We start from the raw sequence: 22,948 nt of genomic DNA, 5'->3' as shown, positions 1-22,948 counted from the left end.
ATTGGGAGCCAGTCAGTGCAGTGCAGGAAGATGCAGTAGGTGCATTGCCTCGTGCAGAGAATGATGGATTCTCCCAGCATGCAGGTTGTAAGAGGTGCAGGATTCGAGATGGCATTGCCATGGCCATCACACTGTTCATTTATTAACCACCATGAGCCCCAGGTGCTTGCTCCCTCTATACTCTCCATGTACCTAGCTGATAGTGAACACTCCCCTAACACTTGCTGATCTGAAGTTCTGTGCATACATTAGCTTCTTTAGTCCTCACCCAGCACTGGGAGGGAGGTGCTACATGGTTTCCTATTTTGCAAGTGAGGGAACTGCAGTACAAAGGATTCAATAATTGCACAAAACTGAGGGAGGCAGTTGCTTCAGATGCAAAGTTTAAAGGGAGTGCCCAAAACCCTGCCCTTAGTAATGAAGATAAATACTATGTTAAAGCAATATGTGAAAAATCCAAATTTTCAGCAAAAGAAATCTATGATGACAAAGCACCAGAATTTAAAATAAAGATGGAATCAGCAAGGTCGCATGGCTCATAAGTGGAGGGAAAGGATCCAAACCCAGGCAGCTGCCTGCCAAATCCATGCTGTTAGCCACGACTTACACTGAATTCAAAACTGACCCGTGGGCCACATCTGCCTTTTGCCTCCACCCTATGTCCAGTGCCCAGTCCAGGTCCAGTATGCAGTAGGCATGTAGTTAATGTTTGTTGAAAGAATGTTGAATGAAGATGTGGGCTTGCTCTCAGGAGCTGTCAGATTCACCTAGTGTATACCTGCCCAGGATCCAGTTAAGGACTTGACATGCATCATTTTATTCCTAGGACACATTTTTGCACATCTTAATCAACCAATCATCAATTAATTAATACAGCAGGAGAAGGCTACAGAGGAGGCAAAGGGAGTACAGGAGTAGGAAGGATAACTTTGGTTTGCGATGCTGTGGCCAACTTCAAGAGGATGGGTGAATTTGAGATGGGACCTCCGGGAGGTAGACAATTTCTTCAGGTAGGAAAGAGGGCGCCACCTAGCGACAAGGTTTATTCTGCGCACATTGACTAAAGAAAGCTGGTTTTTTAGAAAGATGCTTAAAAGATGACACCATCTGCGTTAAGAAACCTTTTCCAAGTATGTGGATACATACATGCATGGGAAGAGGTCTGGGGGGATGAACTTCATGAGGATGTGGAAGACCAGAGTGGACCAATCCTTAATGCAAGGTTCAGCTTTTAAAAAACAGGGAGCAGACTATGCATTGCTTGTGTCATGAAAATGAAATTTTTCTTTTAACAGAATATGGGAGAGTAGATCCACTGTTATCTACAGGGTTTTTGATAGGTTTAAATCCTTGAAGGTACAGCATCACATAGTTTCGGTGTCCTACCACCTTAGCCTTAGATGGTGTCAGCATTTGATGTGAGCCATGGGACTGCGTCACCTTTCTTTCCCCAGATGCCCTGGTTTTATTTAGTGTGCCTCCAGGAGCCGCTGTGTTGTTCTTTGCTTTGTATGTATAAACACATCTCTTGCCTTGATAGAATTTTGTTTCATCTCAAACATATACACCTCCAATTGTAAGAAGAGCTGTGTGCTCCCTCCCTCTGGTTCCAGAGACCCTGCTTGTAGCTAGCAAGGATGGCCTTGCCTGCGGCCCTCCAGCATTCATGTGGAAGTCCTGCTCCCAGGAGGCCTCCACCGGCTCCAAGATGGAGAACAGAAAAAGGAGGAAATTTAATTTTTCAAACTGATTGAGGAGGAACACCGGGAACTGGTATGGAGTAGTTTCCAAGGTGTACCTTTAAGTGGAAAAAAAAAAAAAAAAGCAAACTAGTACTTAGAGTTTGTGATCTTTTTTGGAAGAAAGAAAGAGAAATAAGAATATATGGCCATGGCTATGTATTCTTCTTAAAAAAAAAAAGGAAGCTGGGAAGAATAAAGCAGAGCAATGACAATTCTTACCAAATGGAGCAGTAAATGCAGCAGGAAGGGTATGTGAGGAGAAGAATCACTCTTTCAGTTTTTGACTTTTGAGACATGTAGTTTGCCTCATCAAAAAAACATTAAATAAAAATGATGGGAGGAGAAACCCTAAAATTCAATACAGAGGGAAACAAATGAAAATGTCACATTGGTAACAACCACACATTTGGAAGAACTTTTCAAACACAGTATTTTTTCTTACATTGTTGTTGATTTTTGGGCAATATATTGGAAATCATGTATTGATTTCTCCCCTCAGGTGTGGTCACTGTAGCTCTCCCACCATTAATCCTACGACTTAGTAGGATTTTGCTGTTGCTGGAGGATTTGGTGCTGTGATCTGTGTGTACTGTGCAATGGAGTTAATATATATATTGATGTTATTTTGAGCCAGACTTCTCTGTGGAAGAAGGGAGATGAATTATGCGATGGGAGAAAGGAAGGAAGAAAATTGGTGTGAAGATAGAATGAGAACAATCAATGTAAGTGTAATAACCCAAACCAAGTTAAAATAGCAGTGATTACGTCCTGCTTGGTTTCTAAATGCCATTTAGCTCTTGGTTTCAAAATACCATTCCCTACCAAAAGGAACTCTTTGATCAAATGGCTGATTCTAGGCTTGGGACTTGTATCAGGTGAGTCTGGAGCTTACAGACCCATGAGGACAAGCTGAAAGGACAGAAAGGACACAGGTATCTGCATGAAGGATCCCCCTTCTGGCCCACTTGGGGGTGGTTTAAATAGCAAAAGCAGTGCTGGGTCACCTCCAATATGTTGAATTTCAACATTCATGAATTTATAATGATACCAAAGAGGTTCTCATTTATAGTAGCGCGCAAAATGCTACATTTAGAGGAGGTGAAAGAAGTAGAACATCACATTTAATGTAGGACATCATTATTTTGCAACCAGTAATTGACTCAGGCAAAGATCATGAGGAAATGCTAAAAGCAACAGGTGAAAGGTCGTTGGAAAACAGAGTAACTACACCATCTTAAAGAACTGCTTCCCCCTGCCTCCCACCCTGCCCCACATATCAATTACAGCAGGAGCAGGGAACAATGGAGCAGTCCAGCAGGTACCCCCTCCCCCAGTGTGACCATCACCACACATCCACTCAGGCCACACTTAGCCCTGGTCAGGAGTGGAACACAGACAGTGCTCAGTGAATGTTATTTTCTGGGCACAAGATCTAGACAGGCATGTTTCATCAAAGAAGACATACTGATGGGCAACTCTGACAAATGGCCATCATCGCTTATCATTAGGGACATGCAAATCAAAACCACAGTGAGGGATCACCTCCCTCCTGTGAGAATGGTGATGATCATAAAGCCAAGACAGGAGAAGTCTGGTGAGGGTGTAGAGGAAAAGGAACCTTCATACCCTGTTGGTGGGAATGTGAACCAGTGTAGGCACTGTGGAAAACAGGATGGAGGTTCCTCAAACAATTGAAAATTGAAATAGCATGTGATCCAACCATCCTATTTCTGGGTATTTACCCAAGAATATGAAAATGCTAATTTGAAAAGGTAGATGTGTCTCTGTTCATTGCAGCACTGTTCACAGTAGCCAAGCTGGAAATAGTCCAAGTGGCAGATGATGGATGAGCGGGTAAGGAAGACATGGTGTAGACACAAAGAGAACACTATTTGGCCATGGTGACAATGAGGGTGGGGCTTGGAGGGGTTATGCTATATGAAATAAATCAGAAGGAGAAAGATAAATACCAAGTGATTTCACCTATTGGTGGAAGATAAAGAAAAAACCAACAACCAAAAAATGCAAGCAAACAAACAAAACCCACAAACTCTGACAACTGAGTGGTAGTTACCAGAGGGGAGAGTAGAGAGGGAAAACAGGTAGAGGGGTTGATTAGAGGGTGGTGATTGAATCTCGTGGTGGTGTGGTGTGATATATACAGTAGCTGAGGTGAGAAATTGTGAAATCTACAATGTTGCAAACTAAACTGATCTAAAAACTGTTATTTTCATCTTTTCTCCTCTCCTTTCCTCTATGGTTTAAAGACTGGCCTCTGGGACTCTTGGGGTTGGGTTTGACCCTGACTCTACTGAATAACTGAGTGACCTTGACCAGAGCAGCAAACCATTTTGGAGCCTCAGTTTTCTCTTCTGTAGAGTGGGACCTCACAAAGTTATTATGAGGATTAAATGAGATGGCTTATGAAAAATGCTTGGCATACAATAGGTGCTCATTAAAAAGTAGCTTCTAAAAAAAGGTAGATTTTACTGGCTGCTGTGCTGGAGGTCTGGGGCCTTCCCAGCTACTGGCTGTTGAGTCAAGTGCTTTCCGACGTTTGTCAGATGGGGGCAGTCTCCACTTTCTTATTCCCCAAGTATTCTGAGAGGCCAGTGATGGCGCATCTGTCCAGGTGCTCAGCAAACACCTGGAGTCGCCCTCCACTCTGCCCACCCACATTCCAGTCTGTCAGATCTGCGGGCCTCCCTTCTGTGACCAGGGCCCTCCACGCCCCCAGCTGGCTGAGTCCCCATCACCAAGGCCTGGACAGTCACAGCAAATGTCCATCCAGTCTCCCTGTCTCTGCAGTCTCTCTTCAGCACAAGGGCCGGGACAAATCTCATCAAACCCAGGTCAGACACCTGCTTCCCCATCCCCCCGCCCCCAAGCTCAGAATCCTGCTTGGCTCCAAGTTAACTGGAGCATAAGTCCTTCCAGTGGCACTCAGACCCCACCTGACCCAGCCCGGCCCCTCTCTGCCCCCAGCCCTGGCTCACTGTCCCCTCTTTACTGGCCTCCTGTCTGTTTGAGTGCTCTCCAGGCATGTTCCGCCCACCTCAGGGTCTTCATCCTGGCTGTTCCCTCTGCCCGAAACACCCATCACCCTCCAATATTGTGGGTGAGCAGATAGCAAACTCACTAATCTGAACACACACATATTTGCACAGTTGCAAACGCTGCCAACAGCATCTACTTCACAAACCACCTCCCAGACACAGAAGAGTAAGCACAAACACCAGACTGAAAAGTTGCAAGGACAGACACAAGCCACCCAAGGCTGCCAGGCTCCCACCTGCCCCAACATGCCTCTTCACCTTCTGGGTGGGGCCCATGACCCCATGTTCCCTGACTTTGCACTCCAGACCCGGGGCTTGGCAGCAGGAAGCGTGGATGCTGGCCTCCTGGTGACCCTCACATCAGTCAGGCTGTGGCCTCGGCCCAGGCAGCCTGGGGGTGCCAAGGTCATCCACCTCCCAGTGGGAGCTGCAGCCTAGAGGAGAGGAGAGTCGCCTGAGAAGCAGCTGCGCGGAAACGCTTGGGCTCAACTCTCACCCCGACCAGATAGGGTCTGAAGCAGAAGATAGGGGCCCAAAAACAAGCTAAGGTGGGAAAGAGACACTAGCCTGGATCCTGGGTGCTCAACTCTGCCTTGAACCTGCTGTGTGACTGTGGGAAAGCCAGTTAGCCTCTGTGAGCCTTGGTTTCTCACGGGGGACATCATTTCTCCATCCAGAGATGGGGAGCAAGAGGGAAGGGTGGCTAGAACAGAACAGACTTCCCACCAAGCCAGTGCTTGATGTGGCACCATTCCTGGATCCCCCACAGGTTTCTCTCTGTGACTTCCTGCTTTCGACCTATATCAAGGAATAGATTTCAAAGGATTGGGTGATAATGATTATGACGATAATGGTAACAATAACTAGTATTAATATTGTACCAGCACCAAGTTAAGTGCTTAACATCCGTCACCTCCATTTTCTGATGAAGAAAATAAGGCACAGAGAGGTTAAGTAACTTGCCTGGGTCACACAGCTGTTGACTGGCACAAAGCCAGGATTAAACCATGGTCAGCTCCACTTTCAAAGCCTGTCTCCAAGCTACTCCCCAAGCTGCCACTCACACACTGCACTGCCGTTCAGAGCGTGCCCTGGAGCACACTCCCAGGTCTGGAGCTCTGAACATGACTCATTCCCTGAATCCAAGGAGGCAGGCACTAGGGTCTCTCTTAGCAGGGAGGAAGCTGAGGCTGAGAGAAGCCCAGTCACTGCCCAGGGTCACGGGGGTGGGACTGCATGGGGCAGTAGGGCTACAGCAGAGGACCAGCCAGGTTGGGGGTACATAGAAAGATGGGGATGCCACCCCAGCCCAGGGTGGGCCCAGCCTCCTACCTGTGAGGACGTGGCCCTGCTGGAGGCAGTGGACATGTGTCTCCGTGCCAGTCCCCGTGGGTGGAGCTGTGTGGACACTGCAGCTGGCCTGGGGAGCAGACAGCACCTCGCAACGGCGAAGACATCCTCACCCCCAAATGCACCATGGGCCAGGCAGACCCACTTGCCCCCTTGTGACTGAAAGCCAAAGATAGAAACAAAAATGTGCTTTAGAAAGGGCTTCACCACACGGGGTAAGGGGGTGGAGAGCTCAGGTGCCTGATCCAAGCCTCAGACTCTTCGATGTCCCTGCCAGGGGCCAGCCCGTGCCTTCCCGGGACAAGGAGTGCACTTCTGTCCCAGGCCAACCTCTGCAGATGGGCAGCTCTGTGTATCATATAATGTTCTCCTGGGCACTGAGAACAGAGAATTCTAAGATGGCAGAGCAGGAACTCAGAGCAGGAACTCAGCCTGCTCAGTCCAACCAGCTCTTGGCCCCTCTCAAGCAGGCTCATTTGCACAGCCATGGTGGAGTGCACTCGCAGGCCCCAGCCCCAGGTCCCAGCCCCAGGCAGAGTGCCTGCCTGCCTCACCCTCCCAGCTTGGGCACTGTCTTCCCACCAAGATACCATGACGACACAGCATACAGGCACCGCCCTGTGACCTTAACAGTAATTCCTGCTTTTGCTGGTTTGAGAAGATTTCTCAACCATTGGAACTATGAACCAGCTGAGTGAAAAGGGCTGTGGAGACCACTGGGTCCAGAGGCAGTAAGGCAGTACTCCCTGCCCCCACTCTCTGTCCCACTTGGACGGGCCCTGGACTCCATCCAGCAGTGCTGCCCACACTTCCTGGAAACCCTCAGCCTGGACCATCTCAGCACCCAACCCCATGTCACGCGAGGTGCCCAGCCCATCTCTGAGCTCGCAGAGAGGCACTGGGCTCCCAATGGAAGATGGGCTTGTGAGGGGTCACTGAGGAGACAGGGGTGCTCTGGGCCTTGCAGCAGGATGGACACACACAGATGACTGGCGGGGAGCAGCTCACCTTCATGCACTTCCCCCGCCACCGGCCACTCCTGGAGAAACTGGAGCAGCCCAGCAGCTCCTCATCTGCAGAGCAGTGGGCCAGGGCAGCAGATGAGCGCGCCGACCACACAGTCCTGCAGAGCAGCTGCCCACCTGCAAGGAGACACTGGGCGTGAGGAGCGGACATGTGGGGGCAGGGCATCTCCATCAGGGACTGCAGAGCAGGCATTGGTTTGTCATAGGGGATGAGCCATTTGTTCTTTGAAACCTGTTTTCAGACCTTTCCCATTCTCTCCACCCCACCCTCGGCTCAGAAGAGGGAGGTGCTGAGAGTGCCAAGGTCACACAGGCCTCCCAAGTCCCGATCTGGACACTGCCCACCCTGCCATCCTGCTGACCTGCTCTGTGGGTGCTGGGGGGCAGAGTGACCACCAGGTTGGGGGTCAGCCTCCGCTGGTCCTCAGGGAACCAGGCCTCATTGATGACACCTTTGGCAGAGAAGAGGATCAGTCTCTGCCTCAGATCCGCTAGGGTGAGCTCTGGCTCAGCAGTCAGCATCCTGGTCACAATGCCTAGTGGTGGATGGGCGGTAAGATGGTGGTAGCCTTGCATTCCTCCCTGCATTGGGTCTCCCTTCCTAGCACACACGTGCCACCCACAGGTACACAAACACTCCAAGCTGTTTTTCCAGAAATGAAATCACCTACAAGCCCATGCTAAGTGAAAACTAAATGGTAAGACCACATTACAGGGGCCTCCCCGGTGGCGCAGCGGCTGAGCGCTGGGTTGTGAAGCTGCCCGCAGCCTCTGCAGTGCCAGTTCGATCCCCGGCTGCTCCCCGGCCACTGGAGGAGGGTCCCACATGGCGCGCAGACCTCTCCTGCCTCCCGCTGCTCCCCTCAGCAGTGTGCTTCGTCACTCTGCCTGCTCTGCTCCCCGCTCTGGTGAATTCTCTCACCCTCCCGCGCTTCTGACTGTACCCAGTGCATGTATAAACAAAAAACAAACAAACAAATAAATAAATGAATAAAATACGTGCCTCTTTAAAAAAAAAAATCTAAAATTAAAAAAAAAAAAAAGACCACATTACAGGGCCTCCCTGGTGGTGCAAGGGGTGAAGATGCAACCTATGAAGTTATCTGCAGACTCTGCAGCATGAGTTCGATCCCCGGCCAGGGAGAACCCACATGGTGCAGCAGACCTCTCCTGACTCGCCTGCTGCTCCCCTCAGCAGTGTACTTCAGTCAGTCTGCCTGTTCTGTTCCCCGCTCTGTCTCTGGTGAATCCTCTCACCCTCCCACACATTTGGCCTGTACCCCACCTCTTGTATGCATAAATAAATAAATCTTTAAAAAAAAAAAAAAGACCACCTTACAATATTCTCTCATGCCTCTGAACTATGGCTATTGCTCTTACCAGGTAAACTCCTATTCATCCACCAAACCCTAGATCAAATGCCCCTCCTCCAGAAAACCCTCCCTGACCATCAGGCTGGGCAAGTGCCATCTCTGGGCTCCTTTGTACAAAATCCTGACTACTCTGCGTAGCTGTCACCCCATCAAACTGAGTGTCCTTGGGGTCATCATCTGTCTCATTCATTTTGGTCCTACATACCCAGCACTGAGCCTGGCACATGGGGTCCTGGGACACACCCTGTCTGCCAAAGAAGATGTTAGAATCATGGTGACTGAGGTCCCGGGGTGGTGACTCACCAGCCACATGGGCAGCAGCCTGGGACGTCCCGCTCTGGGATGTGAAGCAGGTGCTGCAGTCGCTGGAGGCACCTATGATGTCATCCCCTGGAGCAAAGAGGTCCACACAGCGGCCAAAGTTGGTCCCCAGAACTCCCAGGGTCACCGGCTGGTCCCGGACATTTGTGGCTCCAACTGTAATGACCTGGAGAGATGAGGGGGTAGATGATAGGTAGTTAGATAGGTAGATAGGTAAATAAATAGATAGAACCAAGAGCAGGGGCAGCAGGGACAGAATGGGACTTGCCAGCTGACTGGCCAACTTCTACATGTATGTTTGGGTCCCATTCAAATGTCCCCTTCTGAGGGAAATCTGATTCCCCAGGCAGAACCTGGTGCCCTACCCCACCCAGGCTAGGTGCTGCCCTCTGTCCCTACCATGTGTCAGACACATTCCCCATGTCCCTCTAGTGGGGAGACAGGCAATAAACAAATACAGGGACCTATTCAGTGTCTTGGGCAGTGATAGGGGCAATGGAGAAGAAATGAGCTGGCAAGGCAGAGCAGATGTGGTGAGTTTTCTTTGCTTTCTATTATAGTAAACTCAGCATCCAGGAAAGCTTATCACAGTCAGACTCACACCCTCACTGCCCCAACACACACACATACCCAGACTGTGAAGCCCTTGAAGCAGAATGAGATTCCTTCCTCTTGCAACCCTCATGCCCAAACTGCCCAACACACATTGGCCAGAGGAATGGGCCACTATGGGCCCTGCCAATCTGTCGGCCCCTCCGGGCCTGTCTATATGTTGTCGCATCCCAACTACCTGGGCCACACCTGGACAGTGCCGGGCACACACCTGAGGGACTCTGGGCCCTCAGGGGCTCCCGATCTCATTAGCCTCGCTCAGGTGGGGCCTGCTGGCTGAGGCTGGTCATGTGGATCCCGGGGTGACCTGAGTGGGTAGTTGTGCTATAGGAAGACCCCGGGGGTCCTAGGTAGGAGTAATATGGACAGGTTTGTGTTATGGGGGCCAAGGAGAGAGAAATGGGGTGGCAGAGAAACTGCTGAGGATACCATGGTGTCAGCCCAGGGGAGAGTAAATGGAGTTCAGACACGGGCCAAGGTCATGGGGATAGAAGGGTTGGGGGCGCTGAGGAGACTTTCTGAGGGAGAGTGGCTGTGTGGCAGGGGGACTAGAGCTGCGCACAGTGCTGGTCACAGGCTACGCTGTGGAGCTTCAAGCCTCCTATCCAGGCTCCTGCACTGAGGGTCTCTGACAACTCCTGCCAGAGCGAGGCTCCTTCAGCCTCCAGGAACTCACCACATGAAGCAGATATGAAGGCCCCCCTGCCCGCCTTCCCTCCATGCTGGAGGGTGTCAGCCTCTGCACTCACCTCGGGAGCCGAGGCTGGGGAGTAGAGGCAGGCGTCATCCCAGAAGTTGCCAGCAGCGGCCACAAGCACTGCCCCAGTCCTCGCCAGACGCTGGCAGGCGGCATTGAGGGCTGAGCTGTACCCACCTGCCAGGGGCAGCAGCACCACCAAGCGCCCCGAGGGCTGGGCCAGCTGGCTTTTCTGAATAAACTCCAGACCTAAGAGGACAAAGCCAAGGTCACCCCAGGGACATGTGCTCCCCCTCTCCCAGTCCATTCCTCGAGGGAGAACGTGGGCACTAATTTTATGTGTCACTTGGCTAGGCTAGACTATGGCGCCCAGATGTTTGGTCCAACAACAGTTTCAAACTGCATGGTTAACATTGAAGTCAGTAGACTCTGCATAAAGCAGATGACCCTCCATAATGGGTGAGGGCTTCATCCTATCAGTTGAAAACCTTAAAAGAAGGGCCTCCCCTGGTGGCGCAGGCGGTTGAGTGCAGCGCTGTGAAGTGGTCTGCAGCCTCTGCAGCGTGGGTGTGATCCCGGCCGGCAAGAATTCCACATGGTGCGGCAGACCTCTCCTATCTCCCCTGCTGCTCCCCTCAGCAGTATATTTCAGTCAGTCTGCCTGCTCTGCTTCCCACTCTGTCTCTGGTGAATCCTCTCACCCTCCCGTACATCTGGCCTGTACTCCAGTTCTTGTATGCATGAATAAATAAATCTTTAAAAAAAAAAGAAAAAGAAAACCTTAAAAGAAAACTGAGGTCTCCCCAAGGAAGAAGGAATTCTGTGTCCAGACTGCCTTCAGACTCAAGACTGCAACATCAACTCCTACCAGAATTTCGATACTGCTAGGCTCCCCTGCAGGTATGCCAACCCTACAATCATACGAGCCAGTTCCTTGAAATAAATCTATATAGAAATATATATGGTTGACCCTCAAACAACAGGGGTGGAACTGCATGAGTCCACTTACATGCAGATTTTTCAATTAATACAGTTAGCCCTCCACATTTGAGGGTTCCATATTCAACACACCTCAAATAAGTTGGTCCATGGGTTCAACAAGCCATAGATCAGTTAGTTGAATCTGGAGATATAAAACCCTGCAGATATGGAGGCTTGAGCATTCACAGATTTTGGTATCCTTGGGGGTGGGGGTTAAGGGGGACGCTGAAATCAATCACCCTGGGTTACCAAGGGACACAGTTAAGTTTTAGAACAGTCAAAAGTTATCTGAAAATCCATAGGAGAGCTGCACCCCTAACCCCCATGTTATTCAAGGGTCAACTGTATGCACACACATCCTATTGACTCTGCTTCTCTGGGGAACTGTGACACACACTCAGGAACGTGGGAAGCATGTTAACCACAGCCAAGGCAATAAAGCCAGCAGACTTCCAGCACTCCATGTGCCAGGCTTTCTATGTGCCTGGATATAGGTGCCCACAAGGCCTCACAATCAACCTGCAGGACTGAGCACAAGAGGAAAGTGATGTGAGCTCCAGCCCCTTCTCTGTCCACAGCCCTCCACCCCAGGGTCCCAGCCCTCAGCTCAACATCACCTGAGGCTCACCAGGTAAACTAGATGGAGAAACCTTCAAGAGTCTAGAAAAAATCCTGCCAGTTCCTCCACCCAGTCCACCTAGCTGGGGTGACCTACTGAGCCTGGTCAGCCATGCAAACAAGTATGTGCCCCAGTGTTAGAGGTCAGCCAGCAGAAATAAAGCATCAGAATCTAAAATAACGTGGCAACAGATACAAGTACTTGAAAGATTGGAAAAGAGAGCAACGTGAGATTGCAAAGAGCCCACTGACCCGGGTCAGAGTTGCATGACCATCCTGGACTGAGCACCTGCCCCAGTCTGAACCTCAGTTTCCCCATCTGCACTGTGCCCTCTGTGGGCCCTGCCAGCTCTGGCTCTCTGGGACTCTCACGCTGGGGCCGAGGTTGCCTGGACCTCTTGGTCAGGGTGAGTTCTCTCTGGGCTGAAGCCCCTCCCATACCAGGTCCCCACTCCAATGCCAGTGCTACCCAGAGCCGCCACTCACCTCTGAGGGTGCCGCTCACCGTGCCCTTCCCTTGGCAGTTGAGAACACGCAGGCTGTGCAGGCTGGCGCCCTTGGCCACACCAGCATCTCGGCCGCTGACCACTCCGGCCACATGGGTGCCGTGGCTGTCACACTTGTTCGCCTGATTGATCAACACAAGGCCGGTGTGAGACAGTTAGTCCACCCCACAGTATATGGGCAAGTGGCTGGACGGGCCCCACCCACAACTGATGGCAGAGAGGATAGTAATGGCTGGGGGCGGGGCCAGCCCTATAGCTACCACCCTCCCAGGCGGTCCTATCAGCCACCTGGAAGCAGGTGAGGAGCATGCTTACCTGTCTGTGGACGCTTGTCCCGTCTTCCTCAGGCACGTTTGCAAAGTCAGTGACTCTCACCCTGCCCTCAATTTCCCGGTGACCACTTTGGATACTGGTATCTAAGAGATACACCTTTACCTGGCTGCCTGCACCTGTGTAAGATGAGGCTTGTAGAGAGGAAAGAGAAGACCTAAGCTTAATGCAACAGTTAACACATAAATGATTTACTCTGCTCCCAACACTTTAAACATATTGACTTAATAATTTTCAAAACATCCACATGCAGTACATACTATAGTATCTTTCTTTTACAGGCAAGAAAAGTGAGGCACAGAGAGGGTAAGTAACTCTCCCAGGTCACACAGCAGGCAATGGCAGAACCAGGCAGAAAAACAAATTTTCTGGGGGCCTCCCTGGTGGCACAAGGTGTTAAGCACCGCACTATGAAGCAATCCACAGCCTCTGCAGCACGAGTTTGATCCCTGGCTGGCCAGGGAGCAACCCACATGGTGAGGCAGACCTCTCCTGACTCGCCCGCTGCTCCCCTCAGCAGTGTATTTCAGTCAGTCTGCCCGTTCTGCTCCACACTCTGTCTCTGGTGAGTCCTCTCACCGCCTGCATCTCTGGCCTGTACCCCTGCTCTTGTATGCATAAATAAATAAATCTCAAAAAAATAAACAAATTGGCTCCATAATATTAATATTAATATGAAATAACATATGAACATTCAAAACCAAAATAGGCCTATTTATAATTTATAAAATTATAAATAGCTCACAGCTCACCCAACCTGAGAGGGAGACAATAGGATTTGAAGAACAAACTGAGAAGCTGTAACTGAGAAGCTCAGACTCAACATGGTCCCCTAAAACCCCTGATCTTCTCTCAAACCAGGTGGCTTTCCAACCTTCCCCTACTCAATAAGTGACACCGGCACCCACCTATTGGACCTGCTAGAACCCAGGCCATTTTCCTAGGCCTCTCCCCATCTTCCTGTCCTTAGCCTGGCCACACAGGCCATGAAGCCTGCTGGTGCTGGAGCACGGTGCAGCAGGGCAAGGCAGGAAGCCAGGATAGAGGCAGGGTGGAAGCAGGGCCTTGTCTCTCCCATTAAAGGGTCCTTTGGGAGGGCCCTACAGGGGTTTGGGAGATCAGGGGACCTAGGGGAGAGTCAAGGTCAGATTTACTCTCTCCTCACAGTAAGTGCAGCCTGCTGGGCCTTCCAAAAGGAGAGACGAGGCAAACAAGAACCTCTAGAAGGTAGAAGAGAAGTTCATTTCAAGAGAGACTGCTGCATTTTATCTAAGCAGTAGGAAGGCAGGGGTGGGGGCTTGATGAGACAGAGAAGGGGGCTCAGTGGGATACACTGAGTTCCAAAGCCAATGAGAGGTGAGGACCTTGTCAGGGAGGAGGTAGGGTCAGTGGGTTCAGCGGGGCTGGAGACAGCAGCACATGGCTGGGGCCTTACAGGAAGGTCGAGGTTCAGCTGCCTGGCTCCAGGCAGGGATGATCCGCTGCAGGTTCCACGGGACGCTCTGGGCAAAGACAGTGGCATCCTCCTCAATGCACCTCACGCGGGGCAACCTCAGGGCCTGCAGAAAGCGGGGAGGCCAGTGCTTCTGCTTCAAAAGTCACTTTACCAAAGACCAACACAACCACAGCCTTGTGCCAGCTCATCCAACATGAGTTCAAGTAACACCCCAGTACCCTCTCACCTGGTCCTGGTAGACTCCCTCCCGGTGCAGGCTTTCCTCACTCCTTCATAAGCCCCAACATCTTGGCAACTGAGCTTAATACCATGTGGCCCAGAGGGTTCATTTTAGGGAGGATTCTGAATTTGGTGTGTCATCTGGGGAGCCAGGCAGTTTCCAGATGCTGGGCAGGCTGACCTGACCTCCATGCCCACATCATGGTGATGGCACTGGCCATTCTGTTCCCTGCCCTTCTCCACCCTGTCTGGTGCCCAGGAAGCTGCCCCTGTGCCAGGCCCCCTTGCAGCAGCTTCCCACTGTGCTCAGCACTTCCCCATCTATGTGGTCCCTTCTGAACCTCAGTCTCATCTTTCAAATGAAGATGTACATTTGATGTACAAATGTTCATCTTTCAAATGAAGATGTGCAAATGAAGATGTACACTGGAGAATGGTCAGACTTAAAGGGCATCTATACATAAAACCAGGAGCCTCCATGCTTGGTACCCAGTAAGTGCTCAATAAATGCATGCTGTCTCCTGATTTTCAGCGAGGGCACACCAAGCACTGCCCCTACCCCTTCTGTGTTGGGTGGTCTCTCCCCGTTGGGGAGTGCAGTGCCCAGAGAGGGTGGCTCACCAGATCCAGCAGGTCTCCGCTCATCTTCACCAGGAAGCCAGGAAAAAGGTTGTGGAAGATGTGCAGGATCTCGGCGGGGTAGCCCCGGCTGGCAGCTCGGGCTTGCAGGATGTGGGCAGCACGCTCTGTCTGCAGGCGGTGGGTATTCTCCATCAGCACCACCATGTAGGTGCCTGGTAACCTCCAGGCTTCCTGGCCCCAAGAAACAAGGAGTGACACATGGCATTAAAAATAATAATGAATCTAGTTCTCTATGGGCCCAACGTTTAAGGCCCTGTCCCAGACCACCCCCTAGCTACACCTACCTTCTCGATCCCCCAGTCAGAATAAACCACTTCCCCCATAGTCTAGTACCTCTAGGCCCTTTCTGAGGGCAGCAAAAATGTGGATCCCAGTTCCTATATTGTCTGTGTGTCCATGGGCAAATTATTCAACCTCTCTGAGCCTCAGCTGTCTCCTCTGTATTGTAGGGATCATAATACCATAAGACCTGCTGGGAAGGCCAAGAGAGTGAGCTGTGTAGAGCTCATAGTCTGGGGTTCTGTAACTGCAGATGAAGGGATGATTAAGTAAGCAAAGGCAACACTTCTCAAGTGCAGAGAAAAAGACCCAGCATGGTCTATAATAGCAGATTTTTTGGTCTTAGTTAGCTCTTACCTATTCCTCAAACTTACCTACTTCTCAAATAGATGCACCTGCTCAAGAAACTTCCTTCTTAGTCCTTGCCTGAACCCACCCCTGCAGCCTCATCTTTCAATTCTGTATATTGCAGCTTAGAGCCCCCGCTCCATGAGATGGAGTAGAATGGAGTCCATCCTCCTTTACCCAAAGTCTTAGGGCCACATAGCCTTCCAGACTCATAATTTATTTGGGTTTTAGAAAGGCACTGATGGGCAATCAGGGTGCTCAGAGGTGGCTGAAACAGCAAACTGTGCTATATACAGTACAACTGAGGAAATACTCCCTCTTATGGTATCCTCTTCCCTGGCTTACATCATGAGGTCCCTCAATGTCAACAGAACTCCTTTCCCTTTTTCTTGAGTCTGCAGCACTGAATCTTCACAAACCCCCCCTGTCCTCAAGAATTGTCACCTTTCTTTAAAGAAAAGGAAATGGAGGCTCAGAGATTAGATGGCTTGGCAAGCACCAGTCCAGCTAATGAGTGATGGAGCCAGGATTCAACACCCAGGTCTGACTCTAAGCCTGTGCAATAGACTTCAGACCAGCCCCTGGGACATTTATAATTGGAGGGAACCAAAGATCCCCAACCTGGATGGAGTCCCCACAGACCTAGCTGCAGGTGCTGGCATTTATCTCAGGTGACCAGCCTGGGCTATAACCTCCCAGTGGGCCTCCAGGCACACTAGCCAGGTAAGCATGGAGAATAACTCAGTCCCTTCCCCTTCAATTCTGTTCTTTCCTTCAGTTGAAAAGGATACAATGCAGAATAAGAGACTTGTGGCATGAAGAAATTGCCCCCCACCCGTCATTTGCCATCTCTGTCCCGCGGCACCCTGTCAAGGCAGTGCCATCACTCTCCAAGACCCCATCCCACCCCCACCCCACCCGCACCACACATCCTCCTCTGCCCAGATTTCCCCCAAGCAAGTTGGGACGCATATTAACAGCAGATCTATTTCCTCTATGCCCAGTTCTATTCTAAGTGCTTTCCAATCTTTTAACTCCCTTGCACATCCCAGCCACCCAAACGCAGCTCATCTGGAATCTAGACAGGAGATCCTGGACTGCCCGCCCTATCTGCTTATTGCCATGAGCAGCCCCAAGAGCAGTCCTTTCATTTCCCCTGCTCCCCGCAGTTCTGGAGATCTGCGGCCCGCCTGTCACCCCTCGGAGACCTTCCTGCTCCCTCCCTTACACAGCAGAAACAGACACATCTATGAGAGAGGAAGGGATGCGTTTTGTTAGTCCCTGCCTTCCACCTGGGTGCTCGCACCTTGGCACAGCGGTGGAAGGTGGCTGTGGCTAAATGCTCGACCGTGTTAGCCCGGCCATCCTCCTCCGACGACGACGCGAGGGCGAACACCGACTTCTTGTAGTGGCCGACCTCGTCTACTTGCGGGCCGGCGCCCGCGAGGCCCAAGAGCAGCAGCAGCAGTAGCAGCAGCAGCCGCGACAGCGCCCACGACGACCTCCTGTAACTGCCGGTGCCCATTACCGAGAGAAGAGAGCTTTGCTCCCTATCGGGGAGACCCCGGGTTTGTTGAGAGGTCCAAGCTAGCCTCGTCTGGTACCTTTCGATGGGGGCCCAGAGCGTTCGCGGGAGCTCTGGACCTCCGCGGGGAAACGCGCGCCACCGCGCTCCGTGCCTCAGGTGTGGCCACCGTGCGCTGACAGGGCGCTCGCCGCCGGTGGCCTTCTCTGCCCCGCTAGCTCCTCCTGGCTGGTGCCGGGACCTGAACTTAGAGCACTCTCCTCCAGCCGCGCGCCCTTCGGCGACTCCGTGGCTGAAGTCTTCTGGGGTTGTGGAGGGTGCGCGGCTCCCAGAGTTGGGCAGATCACACCACCTGAGTCCCATCGGAGGATTCTGCCTGATTAAACATTAAGGAAATCCGAAACCTGCTGCTCCTGCTGCGACCACCACCACCACCACCACCAGCTGAACTGCAGGATCAGGTTTCAGCCTAGCCCACCCCAAATAATGTGCTCAAATAGAGGGAAAGAATCTCAAATCCTAACAGGGCAGGAAGGCAAAGCCCACCCTCCGGAGCCACCTTTTATCCACTGCTTTCTTTGAGCCTTGCGTGAAGCTCTTGATACTGGGGTCAGCCCACCTTGCCAGTAATCTGGGGTTTGCCACACCCCTAGCCTCCTGCCCAAAGGATGTCAAACCACCCCCTCTGGGATACCACTGACTCCTCACTGCCTCCAGCCCTCACCCCGAATTCTTTCCAGGGTCTTAGGTTGGCATCCTTCTAAAATCAGCAGGCCCCCTTTGGCCTCTGCCCCTTATGCACCTGGCATAACGACTTCACCAACTAGCCACTGAAGAGGCTGCTTGCTTTTGATTTCCAGCCAGCATTAATCTCCTACATGTGCTTCAAAGAATCTATTCTATAAAAATTATGTTTTAAATCTATGAGGATATCAGTAGGAACATGGAAAAATTCCACTGTAAAGATTTATTTATTTATTTGTACAAGCATTGGGTACAGTCAGAAGCGCGGGAGGGTGAGAGAATTCACCAGAGCCAGAGCAGGGAGCAGAGCAGGCAGAAGGACCGAAGTACACTGCTGAGGGGAGCAGCGGGCGGCAGGAGAGGTCTGCGCGCCATGTGGGACCCTCCTTCGGTGGCCGGGGAGCAGCCGGGGATCGAACCGGCACTGCAGAGGCTGCGGGCAGCTTCGCAACCCAGCGCTCAACCGCTGCGCCACTGGGGAGGCCTGAAAAACTCCATTGTAGGTACAAACTTGGTGTTTCAATCAATTTGTTTTTCAGCTCCTTTTGCACACACGTCCAAGAACATAAATGGATCTGTGCTGGGTAAACAGACCTGCTGTGTGCCAGGCAGGAGGGTGCTTCCGGAATGGGCAGCCTGAGGGTGCAGACTGTATGTGCACATTAAGTCCGGGTGCTCTTCCCAGAAAGGCCAAAGTGGGAAGAAACATAGGCGAGCTTGTGACCCCCACTTTGCCTGTGAGCAGTGGCTTCTGGTGAAATGACTGGCTCTGAACCTGGCCTCCATGATGGGTGCCTCTCCCACAATGTTTGCAAACACCTCCTTCCAGAGGCTGATTTAACAAAGATTTGCAGCCAGTGCATTGACAGTGACCTCTGCAGGATCGGCCTGGCCACCCTGCTCTCCCACAGAATACCCCACCATCCCTCGTGCAAACAAGGAGGTAACTGATGTTCTGCTGCTCATGGCTTTCCACAGGCAGTGTGGGCTCTCCTTCCTGTCTCCTGTAAAGGGAATTGCATTTCAGACAAGTTTTGGCAGCTTGCTGGTCAAAGGCTTTCAAAGAATAGCCCTCGGGAGGTGAGAGTAAATTTGTCCTGACGTTTCTCTTCTGTACGCTGGACTTCTCACTTACCAGGGGTTCTTAAAGTGGACCCAGAGGCTGAGTAAGCATGTGCAGAGAGGAGCACGTGATCCCAGACTGTGCAGTGGGGAGCTTGGATAAGACGGTAGGGGGGCAAGGATGTCCTGCAGGCGCCTTGAGCTCTGCAACAGATGGAACCAGACGGACAGTCACTTCTCATCCCACATCCTCCACTGGGCTCTTCAAGGGGCCGACCCCAGCTGGGCCTCCTACCTCTTGGCAGGGCTTCTGTCTCTCCATAATTACAGCCACCACCAGCAAACACACACACAGGCAACTGGCCAGACGTAGTGCCGTCAACTGCTTCCTCTTCTCAGAATTGTCCCCCAAGCCCTGGCCAGCTGATTACTAGCCTGCTCCCCAGAGTTGAGCGGTCAGGGTAAAACAGAAGATCTATCTATCTAGAGATAGATCCTCCCCCTCCCCCACAAGTGCTTTCTGAGCCAATATCATCCTTCTTCCTTCTCTCCTCTTTCAGGGCAGAGAACACCACCCTCTGCCTCTCGTCCATGCCTGACCCGCCTCTGCCCAGCCTGACCTCCTCGGGGACCTCCTCCATCTGCTCCGAAGTCCTCATCTCCTATTATTCTTCCCTTCACTCCAAAGCACCCAGTCTGCCCCCATGTAAAAATGCCCTACCTCAAAACAGCCTCCCGCCTCGACTTTCACTCAGAGCCTGAACCAGTAGACAAAACTCACTATCTACACTCCACGTTCCCTAGCCTCAGAAACCTGAACTGCTGCAGTCACCGGTGCCTGCATGTAAATTAAGGTAATTTAGGAATGTCGGTATTTTGAGCATGCGCTCTTTTTTAGGGAGAGAGCCGCCCATTGTGTATGTGAGTTCAATTTTTAAAAATTACAGAAAAAATTTCTGTATATTCAAAAGAATATACAGTGAGAAGTTCATATCTCTTCCACTCCTGATCCCCCACCTTCCCGCAGGTCCCCCCTACTCTTCCCTATTACAGTGGGATGAATAGCATTCCTCCAGAAGATGCATCCTAACCCGTGGTACCTGGGACTGTGACCTTATTTGGAGGTAGGGTCTCTGTAGATGTAATTAAGAATCTTGTGATGAATTCCTCATAACTTTAAGATGACGTCAGTCCAGGGACTTGTATAAGAGAAAGGAGTGGGGGGGCCTCCCTGGTGGTGCAAGGAGTTAAGCGTCAGAACTATGAAGCAGTCTGCAGCTACTGCAGCATGAGTTCGATCCCTAGCCAGGGAGGTGACTCACATGGCGCAACAGACCTCTACTGTCTTGCCCCGCTGCACCCCACTGGACCCCAGAACTGTAAGAGAATAGGTTCAGTTGTTTCAAGTCACCAAATGGTGGTAATTTGTTACAGTAACTAGGCAACAGTTACTGTACTGGATAACAGTAACTGGGTTATCAGCCTGGGTAACTGATATACCCATTTATTGGTTATCTTTAAAGATAGTATATTTTTATAAAAATAGTTTAATAGACTTAAGCATTTGTTTTATGATTGATTGTAACTTTTTGTTTATATTGGGTGAGGAGGGACAGCTTTATTTTTTCCTCCCGTGGCTCTAGCCTCTTTCTCTAGTAAGAGGTTCAGACTACAATGCACTCTTGGGGTTCAGACTATATGCGTGAGTTGGCTTCATTATCTTTCTGGTTATAAATTATTCTATTCTGTGATGTTCCAACCTCCTCTTGCTGGATGTGTGGGTTGTTTTGTTTTTGATTATTATAAACAGAACTGCAGTGCCCATCCTTGTCTGCCTCTGCACATGTGCATGTCTGTCTCTTAAGTGCTTAGAAAGGGCATTTCCCCACAAAAGGTTTGCCAATGTCTTCTGTTGATACAAATGCTTGCAATGCTTAGGGAGTCCGTCAGAAAAGACTACACGCTGTTTCAGTCACAAACAACCCCCAAATCTCAGGGGCTTAAAATGACAAAGGCTTATTTCTCTTTCACACGTGTCCATTGAGGCTTCGCTCCTCCCTGGCACTGCCTCACCCCTAACCAGAGTGAAGAAGCCAGCTCCATTTGGAACGTTGCCCGATACCCAGGAGAAGGAAAGTGAAATTGGTGACTCAAAAACAGCCTATGTGCAGAAATGCCACGCGCCTTCCTCTCCCATTTCCTCCTCCAAAGTCACACAGTCACACCTAAGCCCGACAGTGGGAGTGCACACTCTCACCAAGTACCCAGAAGGAGGAACCGGGAATTTTTGCAAATACCGCTCCCAACTACCACTCACAGCCACACAGAGATTTGTCAAATGTTGTGTCTGTTCTGTGTGTAAGAAATGGTGTCCAGGGCCTCCCTGGTGGCGCCGGGGGTTGAACAGCACTGTGAAGCTATCAGCAGCCTCTGCATCGTGCGTTACATCCCAGCCCGCCAGGGAGATAAATACATGGCGCAGCAGACCTCTCCTGCTCGCCCGCTGCTCCCCTCAGCAGTGTATTTCAGTCAGTCTGCCTGTTCTGTTCCCCGCTCTGTCTCTGGTGAATCCGCTCAACCCCATGCCTCTGGCCTGTACCCCAGTTTTGTATATATAAATGAATCTTAAAAAAAAAAAAGTTTGAGAAACCTTCACAATATTAAAAAAAAAAAGAAATGGTCTCCATTGTCTTTGAAATGGACCTTCCTGTCCTTTGCCCATGCTTTCAATTTGGCTGTTGGTCTTTTGTTTCATGATTTGTGATCACTTTCTCTATGCACAACATAGCATAGAGGGGTGCAGGGAAAGGAGCTGACACCCAGTGCCGCGGAGCAGTGCTCTTATAAAATTAAAATAAGTTGATGATAGCTCAGAAAATGCATGGGTTTGTAGGATGATTGATATTTAAGTGGAATCAGAAAGCACGTACGTTTCCCTCTTGCTGTGTTCAGAGCCTGGGTTCCCAAGCAGAGCTGGTGGAAGGTGGGTTTAAGCAGGGCTGGCTTCTCGCCAGGTGAACACAATAGGGTGGGACAAGGGAGGGGAGGGAGTGAGCTCGGAGTACAATAAGAGGGGGCCTGGGAAGTCTCAGCTGTGCAGAGGTGAGATGAGGAGGTAAGACCCTGAGGGGAAAAGTCTAGGGGTAGAGGATGTGGTGGAAGTCGATGAAGAAAGTAGGTACTGGGAGTGGGCGGGACAAGGGCTGAACAGAGGGCGAGGTGTTTGGAATTGAGATCAGGAGACAGGAGATTTCACTGGGAGATCTAAGCACAGATAGCAACAGGCCCAGGTATAACTGTGAGTGCGTGGCTGAGAAAAAGTGGAGGCAAGGTTTTTTTGCGCGTGGCTGAGAAAAAGTGGAGGCAAGGTCTTTGGAGGCAGAGGAACTGAGAATCAGCAGGAGAAGAAAACAATAGGAGAGGGTGTTTAGGGAGAGCAGGGAAGGGAAGGAATGATCTAAGAGGTGTTGGAGAGCTAGAGAGTTGCTGGTGGTGATGCTCCAGTTTTCAGGAAGGGAGAAAGGAAGGAACTAGAGAGGGAAGAGCGCGCTGTAGGGTAAGGAAAAATGTCAGGCTTTTCTGCCCTCTCGCCATCAGGATAGATGATGGATCCTTGCGGTCCTGAATGATGCCTGATGGCGGGCACCTGGAGTGGGTGTGGGCCTAGGTAGATGGGATTCACCTGGGCTAAGACTGGGCTTTTAAGGGCGGCATCACGGGGACACCAGCAGAAGCCGGAAGAGAAGCAGAGAGAACTCCAGAGAGCCCAGATAGTGAAGATTTGCTGGGGTTTGGGAGGCCTGCCAGCCTCCCGGCCCCCCCAGCACCCCTGCCTGCCGTGTACCTGGTAATTCCAATAAAGACCTGCAAAAAAAGCCACTAAGGACTCTGACTCCTCCTTCACCCGGTCTGCACGGGATCAGAAAACCTGCTCAGTGTCACTTCCTGCCTCTACAGGCGCCCAGGGAACAAATCATCTCCCAGAAGTTTCTGGCTGCTGAGGAGCAGAGGCCATGCCCAGTTTTTCCAGCAGAGGGCACCCAGCACCCAGTTTAAGAACAC

At 51.1% G+C, this 22,948-nt stretch overlaps 1 protein-coding gene across 1 annotated transcript; it reads right to left on the bottom strand.

Moving 5' to 3' along the window:
* Positions 1-2,630: 2,630 nt before the first annotated feature.
* On the bottom strand, positions 2,631-17,080 carry PCSK9 (proprotein convertase subtilisin/kexin type 9). The gene is given in 13 exon segments (XM_037500737.1): positions 2,631-2,651; positions 5,057-5,232; positions 6,131-6,226; positions 6,229-6,307; positions 7,157-7,290; positions 7,536-7,709; positions 8,850-9,033; positions 10,229-10,425; positions 12,262-12,403; positions 12,597-12,730; positions 14,047-14,170; positions 14,908-15,099; positions 16,862-17,080. Coding segments are annotated over 13 exon segments (1,872 nt in total).
* Positions 17,081-22,948: the final 5,868 nt, after the last annotated feature.

This window comes from Talpa occidentalis, unplaced genomic scaffold (assembly GCF_014898055.3).
Source record: "Talpa occidentalis isolate TD23 unplaced genomic scaffold, MPIMG_talOcc4v2.1 talOcc4.9, whole genome shotgun sequence".
In the NCBI taxonomy this organism is placed as follows: domain Eukaryota; kingdom Metazoa; phylum Chordata; class Mammalia; order Eulipotyphla; family Talpidae; genus Talpa; species Talpa occidentalis.
This window is presented reverse-complemented; position numbering and strand designations above follow the sequence as displayed.